Source organism: Hydra viridissima, unplaced genomic scaffold (genome assembly GCF_058129835.1).
Source record: "Hydra viridissima isolate aposymbiotic clone 2 unplaced genomic scaffold, HvirCarnegie_v1 scaffold_21, whole genome shotgun sequence".
Classification (NCBI taxonomy): Eukaryota; Metazoa; Cnidaria; class Hydrozoa; order Anthoathecata; family Hydridae; genus Hydra; species Hydra viridissima.
This window is the reverse complement of record NW_028324320.1, coordinates 1,006,409-1,020,834: the sequence shown is the minus strand read 5'-3', so window position 1 is coordinate 1,020,834 and position 14,426 is coordinate 1,006,409. Positions and strand designations below refer to the sequence as shown.

General features: G+C 15.2%; 2 protein-coding genes across 7 annotated transcripts in view; one reads left to right on the top strand and one right to left on the bottom strand.

Moving 5' to 3' along the window:
• The window catches only part of LOC149876398 (uncharacterized), a 209,502-nt gene that overhangs the window by 13,748 nt on the left and 181,328 nt on the right, over positions 1 to 14,426 (top strand). Inside the window, exons 1-2 of one of the 5 annotated variants that reach the window (XM_090075419.1) lie at positions 924 to 1,232; positions 1,324 to 1,372. The exons of the other annotated variants lie outside the window; for them this stretch is intronic. The gene's annotated coding sequence lies outside the window, so the exon portion shown is untranslated. Of the gene's footprint in view, positions 1 to 923; positions 1,233 to 1,323; positions 1,373 to 14,426 lie in introns of those variants that run through there. 5 annotated transcript variants of the gene reach the window in all.
• Positions 1,210 to 14,426, bottom strand: part of LOC149876388 (uncharacterized) — a 471,199-nt gene continuing 457,982 nt past the window's right edge. For both annotated transcript variants that reach the window (XM_090075465.1, XM_090075463.1), the window contains one exon: positions 1,210 to 1,391. In XM_090075465.1, the coding sequence (XP_089931591.1) occupies positions 1,307 to 1,391 (85 nt within the window). In that variant the 3' untranslated portion in view covers positions 1,210 to 1,306. The remainder of the gene's footprint in view (positions 1,392 to 14,426) is intronic.

The following is a 14,426-nucleotide window of genomic DNA, read 5'->3' as shown; positions in this document are numbered from 1 at the left end:
GAATTTTTGATCACTATCTATATTATATCGCGCATTTTCGCATTGAAAGATTAAATAATCATACATTCTATCTTTTGGTTCACATTTTAAAACAGCATTATCTCCATAATAATTTTCACATGCTTCACATTTTGCCCAAATAATATGAGGTTTGATTGCTATAAAATGAATTCCATTATATAACACTCTGGCTTCATTATATTTAGTTTCAACATCCATTTTTCTTTAACGCTAAGTATAGTTAAACACTTAATTTATATTATAATTACCTAAATCAAATTTAAAAACATGTATTTATAAAAAAATAGCAAATTTATTTTCAAATTATACGTAGTGGTTAGCAGAAAAAATATCTACTATTCCACTACTCGTGTAATATTATATTATACTGATTTTTTATTTATATATATTTAAATATAAACTTATTAAAATTATAAATTCTAATACTTTTATATAGCTTTTAAATTTACTATATGCAGATAAATCAATATTACTTTCTTTTTTTAATAGTTTTAATAAAATATTAATTAATTATATATTAGTTATTAGCAGTTATAATTAATTATATATAGTTATTAGCAAAATAATTAATTATATATTAGTTATTAGCGGCTATAATTAATTATATATTAGTTATTAGCGGCTATAATTAATTATATATTAGTTATTAGCAGCTATAATTAATTATATATTAATTATTAACAGAATAATTTTATATATTAGTTATTAGCAAAATAAAATAATTGATTATAGTTTGCTATTTAGCTAGCAGAATTTATTAATTTTACTTTAATTGAAGAGAAAATAAAGCAAAAAAGAAGAGAGAGAAAAAAAAATTATATAGAGTAATAAATTATAATTATTAACTTAAATTATTTAAATTTTATTAAATATAATTTAAATTAATTATTATAATTTATTACTCTATATAATTTTTTTATAATAATGATTTATTCTTTAATTTTCTATAAGATAATAATTATATAAAATAGTTTTTAAAGTTTCTTTAGCGTCATTTATTATAGACAAATAAAAAGGAATAATTATTTTAGAATAGAAATTAAACGCTTCAATGTTATTTTTAATCATATTATAAACATGATTACATACTACTATATCTGGTTCATTTGGCATTACTACTTGAGGTATTCTTGGTCCGCATTGATAAGCTCCATCGCAGTTATTTTTCTCTTGTAACATATCGATATATTTTATCAGTAATTTTTTATCAGGTATATTTTCTATCATTTCTTCATGTTTTTGAATAAGAATATTTAAAACACAAGATATATCATCTGCAGCATCTTTATCTTCTTTTTTTAGTACTTCCAAGTATTCTAATAAGTAGTCTTTCTTTCCAGAGACAAGAACAGTTAGTAAATTGTTTTTGTCTAAAAACATTATAGCTGATTCGTGTATATTCATTTTCAACTTATAAATGAGAATAGCAAGTATTATTAAAAACACTTAATTTTATATTATAATTATTGTAAGTAAAACATAAAAAAGATGATATATAAATAAATACTAAATTTACTTCAATTTAATTATTTTTTTTTATTGTTTTTTAATAATGTTAGCTTAAAATGAATATTTATTAAAAAAATAATAAAATTCTGGTAATAAATTTTTAGCGTGAAATTCTTTGCTAATTTTAGTATATTCATTGTATATATATTATAACAATTATCACTAAGATGTGTAATTAAAATACATTTAATTTATGTTTATAATATTTATTATAAAATACATTCTTTATAGCTAAGTAATTAAACACTTAACTCAAATTATAATTATTATTTAAATAAAATTAAAAAAATTTATTTATAAAAAAAAATAATAAATTTACTTCTAATTAATAATTTTTATTAAATAATATATAAAATAGATTATACTTTGTTATTATAAATGAAAAATAGAACTTCTAATAATTTTTTTTTATAATTAATTAAATATTTTATAGTAATATTAACAATAATTAATATATATGTAATAAGTTAAAGTTAAATAAACGCTTTTATTATTTATTTAAGCAATATATAAAATATCTATATTATTTGTCTTTATTATATTTAATTCTATTTCTTATTTATAAAATATTTTTTATATTGATTATGTAGTAATTTAATAAAATAAATTATTATATAGTATTTTTATTCTGATTTTAATAAAGTAAATAAATAGAATATATTTTTGATATTTAAAATTAAATATAAAAAATATTAATTATTTTAAATATTATTAATAAATAATAATGTATAAATCTTTAAAAAATATTTATGAAATATGTGATAAATGTAAAATTTTAAAATCTCTTAGTTGTTATTGCGACTATCATAATAATAAAATAAAAAAAATTATTAATAATGAAATAAAATATAAAAAATGTAAATATTGTGATATTGATTATGATAATGTTAAACATTTATTATCTTGCAGCAAAAATATTATAAATATTAATAATGATTTTTATGACAAAATAGAAAAAAAATTATATTATGATACAAATAAAAAAGAATATATATTATGTTTTGAAGAAAATCATATATAAATTTTTGTTTATAAAATAATAAATTATATATTTATTATTATTATTTAATTATAAGATAATATAAAAAATATAAATAATATTTTTAATTTTAAAATAAATTTCTTATAAACAAAAAAATATATATATATTAATAATTTTAATATTTTAAGTGAATTAATTATTTAAAATATTAAAATTATTAATATATATATATTTTTTTTTGTTATTTTTTTTTTGTTATTTTTTTTTGTTATTTTTTTTTTTGTTATTTATTTTTTGTTATTTATTTTTGTTATTTATTTTTAATAATTTATGCCTTAACTCTTTAATTATATATTTTAAATTAGAGATAATATTACTATTTTTAAGTTTTTCTAATTTGCCAGATATATCATTCAAATCGCATTTATAATTATTTCCTTTTATATAATTTAAAAGATTTTCTATATTATTATTCAGATACATTATAAAGTTTTCATAATTATTTAAATATTTATTATTTTCAGTTTCGCCCAATTCTATATTAAAATTATAAAAATATTGTCCAGTTGAATTATTTTCACATTCATCATCAGGAATATAAAATTTTAATCTTATACAAGAAATTTCTTTTTTTTCACCTTTTCCATTATTACGTCTTAATGGAAAAATAGAATGTATACAATTTAAATTGCAATTAGGATAATTATCATCTGATAAATAAAATAATAATATTTTAGTTAGAATTATGTTAATTAATTCTTTAAAATTTGAATGCTTGTGTATTTTTTTATCTAAATCATTATTATCTTTACTATCTACATTAATAATTATTGAATTTTCTTCTATCATTTTTTCAGTTTCAGTTTTCATAATCTCTTCACTAACAATTTCTTTTATTTTGTTGAAAAATTTTTGTTGATTTTCATTTAAAAGATTTTCTTTACTTTGCATTTTCTGATTTCTTAATAAGAAATTAAAACAATTAAGTTTAATATTCTTATTGTTAAGAGCTTTATTTTTTAAATAAATAAAACCCTAAATTCAAATAAATAAACATGTTTTATATCTTATAATTAAGCAAAAAAATACAATATTTTTATAGAAATTAATTATTAGTTAACTGTTATTAATTTTATTTTAATTTAATTTTTTCTGCGATTAAATAAAAATATATATAATTTATTTGATTATTTATATAAATTAATAAAAAATGAATATTAATTTTAAATATAATTTATATGATTGCAATAACTTAAGTTATATAGATAATAATAATAAAAATTATCTTTATTTATTATTTATACATCCTAAAAAAGAAGATACTAATAATATTGAAAATTATTATAATAATATAAAATGCAATAATATCGAAGAATTTAATAAATGTTTAAATTATTATATGTTAAATAAAATAGATATTAATTTATTAAGAAAAAAAATAATAACTGATATTAATAATAATTATAATTTATTTATTATAAAAATTAAACTAGGAGATAATTATATTTCAGATAGTACAAACAATAACAATTATTATAAAATAATAATTAATGATGATATATTAGATGAAAATTCTAATGTAAAACAAATTTTTTATAATTTAAATAGAAATACCTTTTTAGCAGGTATAAATATAAAAATTAATATTGTTGATTATTTTGTGAAAAATGAAGGCGATGATGAAAATGATTATTATTTCTGCGATAATTTCTGCAAAGTAAATAAAAATTATGATTTTATAGAAATAGGTAATTATTCTATAAATAATAAAGCAAATAATATTTTACATTTTAATAATAAATTCAATAATGAAGATTTTACATTATTTAGTATTATTGTAAATATTATGTGTTTAAGTAATTATAGTAAATTTTATGAAAAAACAGAATTAGTTAATTTTGTGAAAAATATAATATGTGATAGTCTAAATTAATATTTATTTAAGTAAAATTATAATATATATATTTTTTTACTATCTATTAAATTTGATTATATTAAATTTAATTATAAATATGAATAATAATACTAATTATATTCATGAATTTGGTGGAAGATTAAATATTGATAATTGTTCTTCATATTGTAATGAATTAAAAGATTATAAATCTTTCGTATATAAATTAGGATTTATTAGTAAAGAAAATTTTAATATTAATATAAATCTTGACTATATAGATTTCGGTGATAAAGACGATCTTGTTATATTATTTAATATTATAGAAAATATATTTAATAATTATTATATATATATTTATAAAGAATGGATTTTTGATTTAAATGATATTAATACACAAAAAAATAATATTAAAGATGATAATTTTACTTTAGAAATTTTAATTAATGATTTCCAATCTGGTAAATCAAATGAATTTAAAAGTATAATATATATATTAATAGAAATAATAAAATTTAATAAATTAAGATTAAAAACATCTCCAATAATACTAATAACTGCTTTTAATAAAGAAGATTATCATAAATCGTCTTTTAATAATATATATGAAAAATGTTTAAAAGATAACAAATATATTGATTTACATAATATTATAAAATTAAATTTAACACCACTAGTATTGTTTGAAGAAGAGCGTAATAATATTAAATTTTATAATAATATTATTAAAGGTATTAAAAAAAAAAGACCTAATGATATGAGTTTATTTAATATTATAAGTACTTTAATTTTAACAAAAATAAATATTAATAAAAATACTTATAATCGTGAAAGACTAATGATAAAAGACATAATTATAGAATATTTAAGAAAATTATCATAAAAAATATATAAACAACTAAAATAAATAAATATTTTTTTCTGCTAAAATTAATTTAGCGAAAAATATTTAATTGTATTTTTTTTTGTTAGATTATAAATAAAAAATAATAATTGAATTTATTATATTTTTTTTTTATTATATCTTATCTATTTTGATTTAATTACTTCTATATAAAATAATCACGTAATAATAATAATTATATATATATAAAAAAAAATTAAAAAATGCTAAAAAATAAAAAAAATAAATACACTTATAATTGTTATAAAATTAATGATATAATAGAATCTAATTCATTATATGATTTTGATTTGATATGTAATAAAAAGAAAAATAAACAGAAAAAAGTAAATAATATTAATTTTTATTTTAATAATAAATTTGCTAAGAAAAAAAAATTATATAATAAATATAATAACTTGCAGATAATAGAAACAAACAAATTAAATTTATTATTATATATTATTATAACACAGCAAATATTATATTAATTTAGGTTAATAAATATTTTTTTTCTTATTTTATTGTTTATAAAACTATTATAAAAAAATAAATATTTAATATTTATTTTTTTTTTTATATATTTTTTTTTTACACTATAGTTACTTTACTTTTAATAGTAGTCTTGGTAGAATTTTTTTTCATTCCTAGTAAAATTATTTTTTCTTTATTTAAATATTTTTCTTTATTTAGATATTTTTCTTTATAATTATAATACCATTTTATAATATATCTAATTATAAATGCAGCTGTTATTGTTAATATAATAGTACTTATTAATAATATTAATATAATTACTGAAAAAATTCCCCAATTATTAGGATCTAATTTTTTTACTTCTTCTTTAATATATTTATTTATTATATATTCAAAAGCAGCATTACTTTTACCATTACCTATTAATGTTATATTATTTATATCTAGATACTCAAAAAGAACATTAACATCGTAATAAGGCATTTTAATATATTTTCTATTAATAAATATAAATAGAAAAATCAAACAGAAGTATATATTATTATATAGTATTTAAACACATGATGATATACTACCACTTTCATACCCGGAATCATTATTTTTATTGTTTTTATATATACAATTATATAATATTATATTTATTCTAATTAAGATTACTAACATTAAAACAAATATAAGTATACCTATACCTGCAAATAATATAATTACTCCTGCGTACAAATTTGAAGGAGCGTAATAATAAGGATATTGAAAATGTTGTCCTGGATAAACAGTATCATATAGTTTAATACAAAATGCTGCCACTAATAATCCTATAAGAGATATTATTAAAAGTATAAAAACTATTTTGCTTTTTAATATATATACGATATATGATATAAATCTTATTAATGAGTTTCTTTTCTGTTTGTATTCTACTATTACAATATAAGCAATTGAGAAAACTAAATTAATTACAAAAGCAGAAACTAGAGAAATTATTATTAATAATATTAATAAATCTTTATCTATTTCTACTGCGGTTTTACCAACAGCTTTTGGTGCTAATGTAGTTGTTAAATTCATTGCTGATTTAATTTAAAATATTAAAATATTGAGGTATTTTTTGATATTATTATTTATTTAAATATTTAGTAGTAAAATCAAAACAGAATATATATATAAATATAAACTTTAGCAGAAAAAAAATATATATATGTTTTTTTTGTTAATTTAATTTATTATTTATTATAAATGGAAGTAATAACATATAATAAAATTCTGTATTTTTATTAATATAATAATATATAATAAATACTAATATAAAATATATAATTGCGATAATTATAACAATTATTTCATTACTATTATTTAATAATAGTATAAGAGATATTATTAAAAGTATAAAAACTATTTTACTTTTTAATATATATAGAATATATAATATAAATCTCGTTAATAATTTTTTTTCTGTTTCTATCATCTTTATCGCTATATAAACAATTGAGCAAATTAAATTAAATACAAAAGCAGAAATTATAGAAATTATTACTATTAATATTAATAAAAATTTATTCATTTCAAATACAGTTTTACTAATTATTTTTAGTTATATAATCTGATATAAAATATTTAAACATTTAAATATTTCAGTGTTTAAATATTTAAACAATATAATCAAAATAAAATATATATATAAATTCTAGCAGAAAAAAAATATATATATATATTTTTTTTTATATTTAATTTATCTAAATAATATAATATATATTAAAATTTATTATTTTTGTTTTTTACCAAACACTATAACATACAATTAATAATAATATAATTAATATAATTTCAATAATAATAATAATAGCTATTATGCTGTTATCATTAATTATTTCTTGAGCTTTAGTTAAAATTTCTATTGTAAAATTAACATACGAATGATTATATTTATTTTGTATTGTTGTTAGCGGTTTATCTGTATTAAAAATAATCATTTTAAATATATTATATTATTATATTATAATATAATATATTATAATATTATGTTTGTATTTTTATAAACTAATTATTTAAAATCAAAAAGATAAATATTTAAAAGTTTTTATTTTTTTTCTATTAAGTAACTCCGCAGTAAAAAACTAATAAATACGATTATTTAGCCAAAAATTATAAAATGTGACATTATTTTATTTACTGAAATAAATATTATTAATAAGATTAATAAATTGGAGTATATTATTTTATATATATAATAATTACTAAAATCAAATAACAAAAAGATAAAATAAATTATATTTTATTTATTGTATTTTTTTTTTATTTTTTTATAATAATATATACAATATAAATTTAATAATATAGAAATAAATATTCCAATAAAACTTATTTCATATATATAATATAATCTGCTAAATTTAAAACTATTTATAACATCTTCATAATTTTTTATTAATTTTTTAAATGTAATATCAGTTATATTTTTTAATAATTCTTTATTGTTCATTTTTTGTCTAGTGAAATATAACTTATTAATAATTTTAACGCAAAAAATCAAATAAATAAAATTATTATTTTATAGAAATTTTAAGCAGATTAAATTTATATTTTATAGCTTTTAACTATATTTAATACATTATTATATAAATTAAGTTTATTTTTTAAAATATTTTGTTTTTCTTTATATCTCTTTTTAGATGCTTCATTATCACATGATAAATAAAAACTATTAGTATTAGAAGCAGCTGTTATTTTTCGTATTTTTTGCTCTAATCTACTATATAATGTATTTACAAAAAGATTATAAAAATTAATAATAGATTTATTGTCTTCATTTTCATTAGATTTTAATACTACTGATATTAATATAATAAATTTAAATTCATTAGTTTTTTTATTTTTTTTCGCTATAGTTATATTAAATGATTTAAAATTAGTATTAGCTGTAGGAAATACTTTTTTAACTATTGCAAATATTATATCATTATCTTCTTGATAGCGCGATACAGTGTTTAAATTAATTATAATATAAGATATTAAATTTGTTAAATGATGATCAGATATACCTTTAATTTCATTGCTGCTATTAATAGCATTATTTCTAATAAGAATTTTTATATTTTTGTAATTAATATTAGTGCTCATTTATTTATATTTAATTATAATATAATTTCTATTAAGAAAAAAAAATATATATTATATTAAAGTTTTTATTACTTGTATTTTGGTGGTGATTTTTTATTTAGCTGATAAAAAAGATATTTATTTATTTTATTTTAGTTATATATATATTAAAGAACTATTCTTATAAAAAAAAAATGGATAATAATTATAAAATAAAAATTATAATAATATCTTTTACAAATAAATGCGATCATTTATCTACAGAAAGTAATGATAAATCTTCTATGATTATTAATTATAATACTGAATTTGTATTTGATTTAGATTTATATTGTAATAAATTAAAAGAATTTGAAAATAATTTAATAGAAATTTCTACTATAAAAGAATTTTATAATAATAATTGTAATAATAATAATACTGAAAATATTATACAATTCAATAAATTCATAAATAAAAAAAATATAATAAAATATATTGAACAAAGATTTAATCTTAAAATTAATACTACTCATATAACTGATTATAAATTAATAATAGATTGTTGTAAAGGAATAATATATTGTTTAAATAATAATAATAATATATTTATTAAATGTAATTCTTGTAATCAATTAAATGGTAAAATAATAAATAATATTAATAAAAAAGACTGTAAAGATTATATATATGAAATATCATTGTTTAAAGAGAAATCTATAATACAAGAAATTAAAAATAAACCAATATTTAATATTATAACACATAGCGAAAAATTTAATTTTAATAAAATAAAAAAAAATAATAAATTAAAGAAATTTAAAAACAATAAAAATAATTTAGATAAACATTACACTACTAATATTACTATTAAACAATTACTTAAAAATATAATTGAAGTTAATAACTCTTTACAAAATATTATTTATAATAATAATAATAATGAAGATAATATATTTATTTTAAATAACGATGATTATATTAAAAACTATTTAAAATTACTTATTAAAATTTATAAAAAAAATAAAATAAAAAATATTGAATATAATAAATGTGTTTTAATTATAGATTTTGAAAAAGATATTTGTAGTATTATTATTTATTAATATTATCTATTATTTAATTTAATTTAATTTTTTATAATCTGCAGAAAAACTTTAGAAAATAACTTAAAAATTTGTAAATATATTTACTTATTTGAATTTAATATTTATAATATTAAATTGTATGCAAATTGAAAAAAAAAAATGGATCTTGATGATATATATACTCTTAAAGTAAAAACAGTTGATAACAAAGAAAAAATAATATATAAATCTACAATAAAATCGGATTCTATAAGTCAGAGATTACGACAAAATTCATATATAGAACGTTATTCTAAAACTGATTATTGTACTGTCTCTGATACGATTATACAAAATATTTTTGGATTTATAGCTTACGAAATTAATGAATTTGTTAATTATTATAATCCTCTTAATAAAAATAAACTATTAATTATTATAGCTTATAATAATCAAGAAAATAAACTATCAATTCTTGTTAGACATATTTATGTTGATTATTTAGAAACTAATATAAAAACATCAGAAAATATAATAGTATCGTGTACCGATAATATTCTTAAAGATAAAAATATAATCGATATTTACTGGTATTTAATAAGAATAAATAAAAATTTCTGTTATACAATTGTACAACATATAAGTAATGTTTTTAATAGAAAAATGAAAAAAACTAATTATGGTTTTACTATAACAGATATGCGTAAAGAAATTACTACTAGGAGTGATAATAATAGAGAATGTGAAGAATCTAAAAAAATGATTAAACCTTTTGAAACTAATGCTTATCGTGATAAACTTGCTATTGTAATAAAAACTTATAAAAAAGTAAGAAACTAATAAAAAGTAAAAAACAATAAAAAAATAAAAAACAATAAAAAAGTAAAAAAAAATAAAAAGTAAAAAAAAAATAAATAAAATTTTATTTATTTTTTTTTTATTTTAACTGCTATTAAAAAAAAATATTATTTAAAATAATAGTTTTATTGTTAAAAAAAACTATTTTGTATTATAATAAATAAATTTAATTTATAATATTTTCTGCTATAAATAAAAAATTGCTAATTTTTAAACTAGAATATATAAAAATTATATATTAATATTCGATATTTTCTTCTTGATAAAACGATATTATATTAGTTGTTATTTTATCTATACTATCAAGAAGATATATTATTTTTTTATTAGTATTATTTATATTAGCAAATTTAAAATTATATATAGAATCTAGTTTAACAATCATTTTAATATTTAATTGTTCTACTTTAATATTATTTTTTTCTTTGTTTAAAGTTATTAAAGTTTTTATTAATAGCTCATATAATAGTATTTTATTTAATAATTTAACTAGAATTAATTTTTTATTTTTTTCTAATGTATTATTTAAATCACATATAAAATTAAATATATCTGATAATTCAGGTGTAAATATTTTTATTAAATAATTAATATATATAAGAAATTCATTAGCAGTTTCATAATTATTTATATTTTTAATATTTGCATGTAATAAATCTATATATTCTTTTGATATTATATGATTATTAATTATAATTGCTCTAAATAATATTATATTTAGCAGAATATATGTATATTTATATAATACTTTAGATAATAGACGTAAATTTTCATTATCGAGATTTTCATTAAGATATATAAATATAGTTAATGAGTTAAGAAAATATTTATATTTATTTGTTTTTTTGTATTTTATTAAATTTTCTTTTAATTCATATAAAATATATGATAAACTAAAATTAGATAAGTCAAAATTATCTTTTTCTTCTACAAAAGTAAATTCTATTTTGTAGTATGGATTATTTATATTATATTCTAAATATTTTTCTATTGATTTTATTATATTATTTATTGTGTTAATTATTTTAATTTGCTCTTTTTCACTAAAATCAGGCAAACTATCCATTTTTTAATTACTTAATATTTCAAAATGAATTAATAGAAAAAAAATATTTTTTTTCTGTATATAAAATTATACAAATATAATTTATTAACAAAAAAAAATAAATATGAATAACATTAATACAATAATAATCTACATTGAAAAATCTATTGAACTTTTAGAAAAACTTTATATTGTTTTAAGCAAAATTACTACGCGCATTCAAAGTAAATTAAATAGTAAAAAGAATAAACTAAAAGCTACTTTGTCTACACGTTTAAAGAAATTTCGTAAAACTTTATAATTATAATATTATTATTCGAGTACTGACTTAGCTGCAACTAAGTTAATGCTTAAAATATTATTAACAAACAATGAGTAAAATGTATTTTTGATAAATTTGAATAATTTTTAAATATATAAACAATTATAGATATTTAAATAATATTATAATTGAAAAAAAAAATAAATAAAAGATTGAAAGTATAAAACTAAATACTTCCATTAATTTTACTTATATTATAAATAATAATAGTGAAATTAATGGGCGTAAGAAATTAATCACATCACAATTAAAAAAACAAAAAAAAATAATAATATATAAACTAGTGAGAGAAAAATGTGATTACATTTCTTATTTGTGTGTTAAGTTTAATTTATAACTTCACAGAATCTATCTCTCTTCTCTCCTATTTATATTTATATATTATTATTTTTTTTTTTCTAAAAATAAATTAGCAGAAAAAAAATAAATATTATTTATTATAAAGTAATAAATAATAATTTAGAAATATTAATATTCTATACAGTGAATAAATAAATAATTATTATATATAATATATAAAAAAAAATAAATATAATAAATATTAAATAGTTATTATATTTATATTTTTTTTATTAATTAATATTATATTATAAGATAAATAATTTAATGTTTATTAATTTTAAAAGTTATAAGATATATAATAGAACTTATTTTTTTTATATCTTCTTAATAATTATTATAATTGTTTTGATTATTTAATATTCTGTGTACTCTTTCATATTCTGCTTTAAGTCTATCACTTTCTTCTTTTTCTTGTTGCTGTTTTCTCCATTGCGCACGCATTCTTTCTTCTTTTTCTTCTTCTTCTTTCATAGCTGCTTTTATAGCTGCTTCACGCATATCATTATAATTTCGGTTGTTAGACATTTTAAATTTTTTAATATAAATATATATATATATATTAGTATTTTAAATATAATAATATCAAAATCAAATTTATAATCAACAACACTTTATAAATATTTGACTTTTATTTGATAATTAAAATATATATATATAAAATGAATTTTGAAGTACTACAAAAAAAGTGCAATAAGTGCTTAGAATATATAATATTAAATAGAAAAGATAATCAAGAAATGTGTTGGTGTTATAGTGAATATTTAAAAACAGTAATTAACAATGAATCTTATACATTTTTTAAGGATGCTATTAAATGTATAAAATGTAATGAAGAATATTATTATACTAAAGAAGGAGAATTAGAATGTTATTGTGCTTTACTTAATAATGCTTAAAAAATCGGCTAAATATAAATTCTATATACATTAAGATACTGAAACTAACTAAAATAAGTAAAAACCAGCTAAAAATCGGCTAAATATAAATTCTATATACATTAAGATACTGAAACTAACTAAAATAAGTAAAAACCAGCTAAAAATCGGCTAAATATAAATTCTATATACATTAAGATACTGTAACTAACTAAAATAAGTAAAAACCAGCTAAAAATTGGCTAAATATAAATTCTATATACATATAATATAAAAAGATCAAATCAACAAGAATTTTAAATCACATTTTAATATTATCAAAAATGTTATCATTTCTTTTACATTCTTCATCAACTTCGTCAATAACTTTAGAAATCAAATTAGAAGAAAAAGATGAATTTAAATTTTCTGATTTAAATACAAAATGATTTAAATTATTATTTAATTTTGAGCTTTTTTTTTCTTTATCAACAATAAAAGAAGCTTTTTTCTTATTAGCTATATATTTTGAAATATGTTCTTGTAGTCTTAATTGTATTGTCTCAAGATTGCCAGGATTTATAGTGCTAATATCTGGTATTCTTGCTCCATTTTCATAATACAAATTACAGATTATTCCTTTAAAAATAACGCGTTTAATAACATTATCACTTATAGGTATTACTTTTTGTTTCCAGCCATTACTAATTATTATGGTATTACGATCAACATAAGTAAAACTATTTTCATTTGGTAAAAGAAATAAATTTTTTTCTGTAAAGCCAGGCTTATTTAGTACACCGCAGTTAAGTATAGTAAAGCTAGAAAAATCATTTTCACTAACAAGATTTTTTTTCTCATTTTTTTCTACTATATTGTTGTGTCTTTTAATAGCCGCATTATGATTAAAATCAGATACAAGTCTTTTAAATTTATCAGGCAAAATATATTCATCGCTTAAATCTGGGAGATCTTTGTTTTCATCATCAGAAGAATCATATTCTTCTTTTAGCAAATCTATTATTAAACCATTTTTGTTTTTATTTCTACTATTACTTATTCTACTATTTCTGCTACTAGTTTCACTAGTTTTATTACTA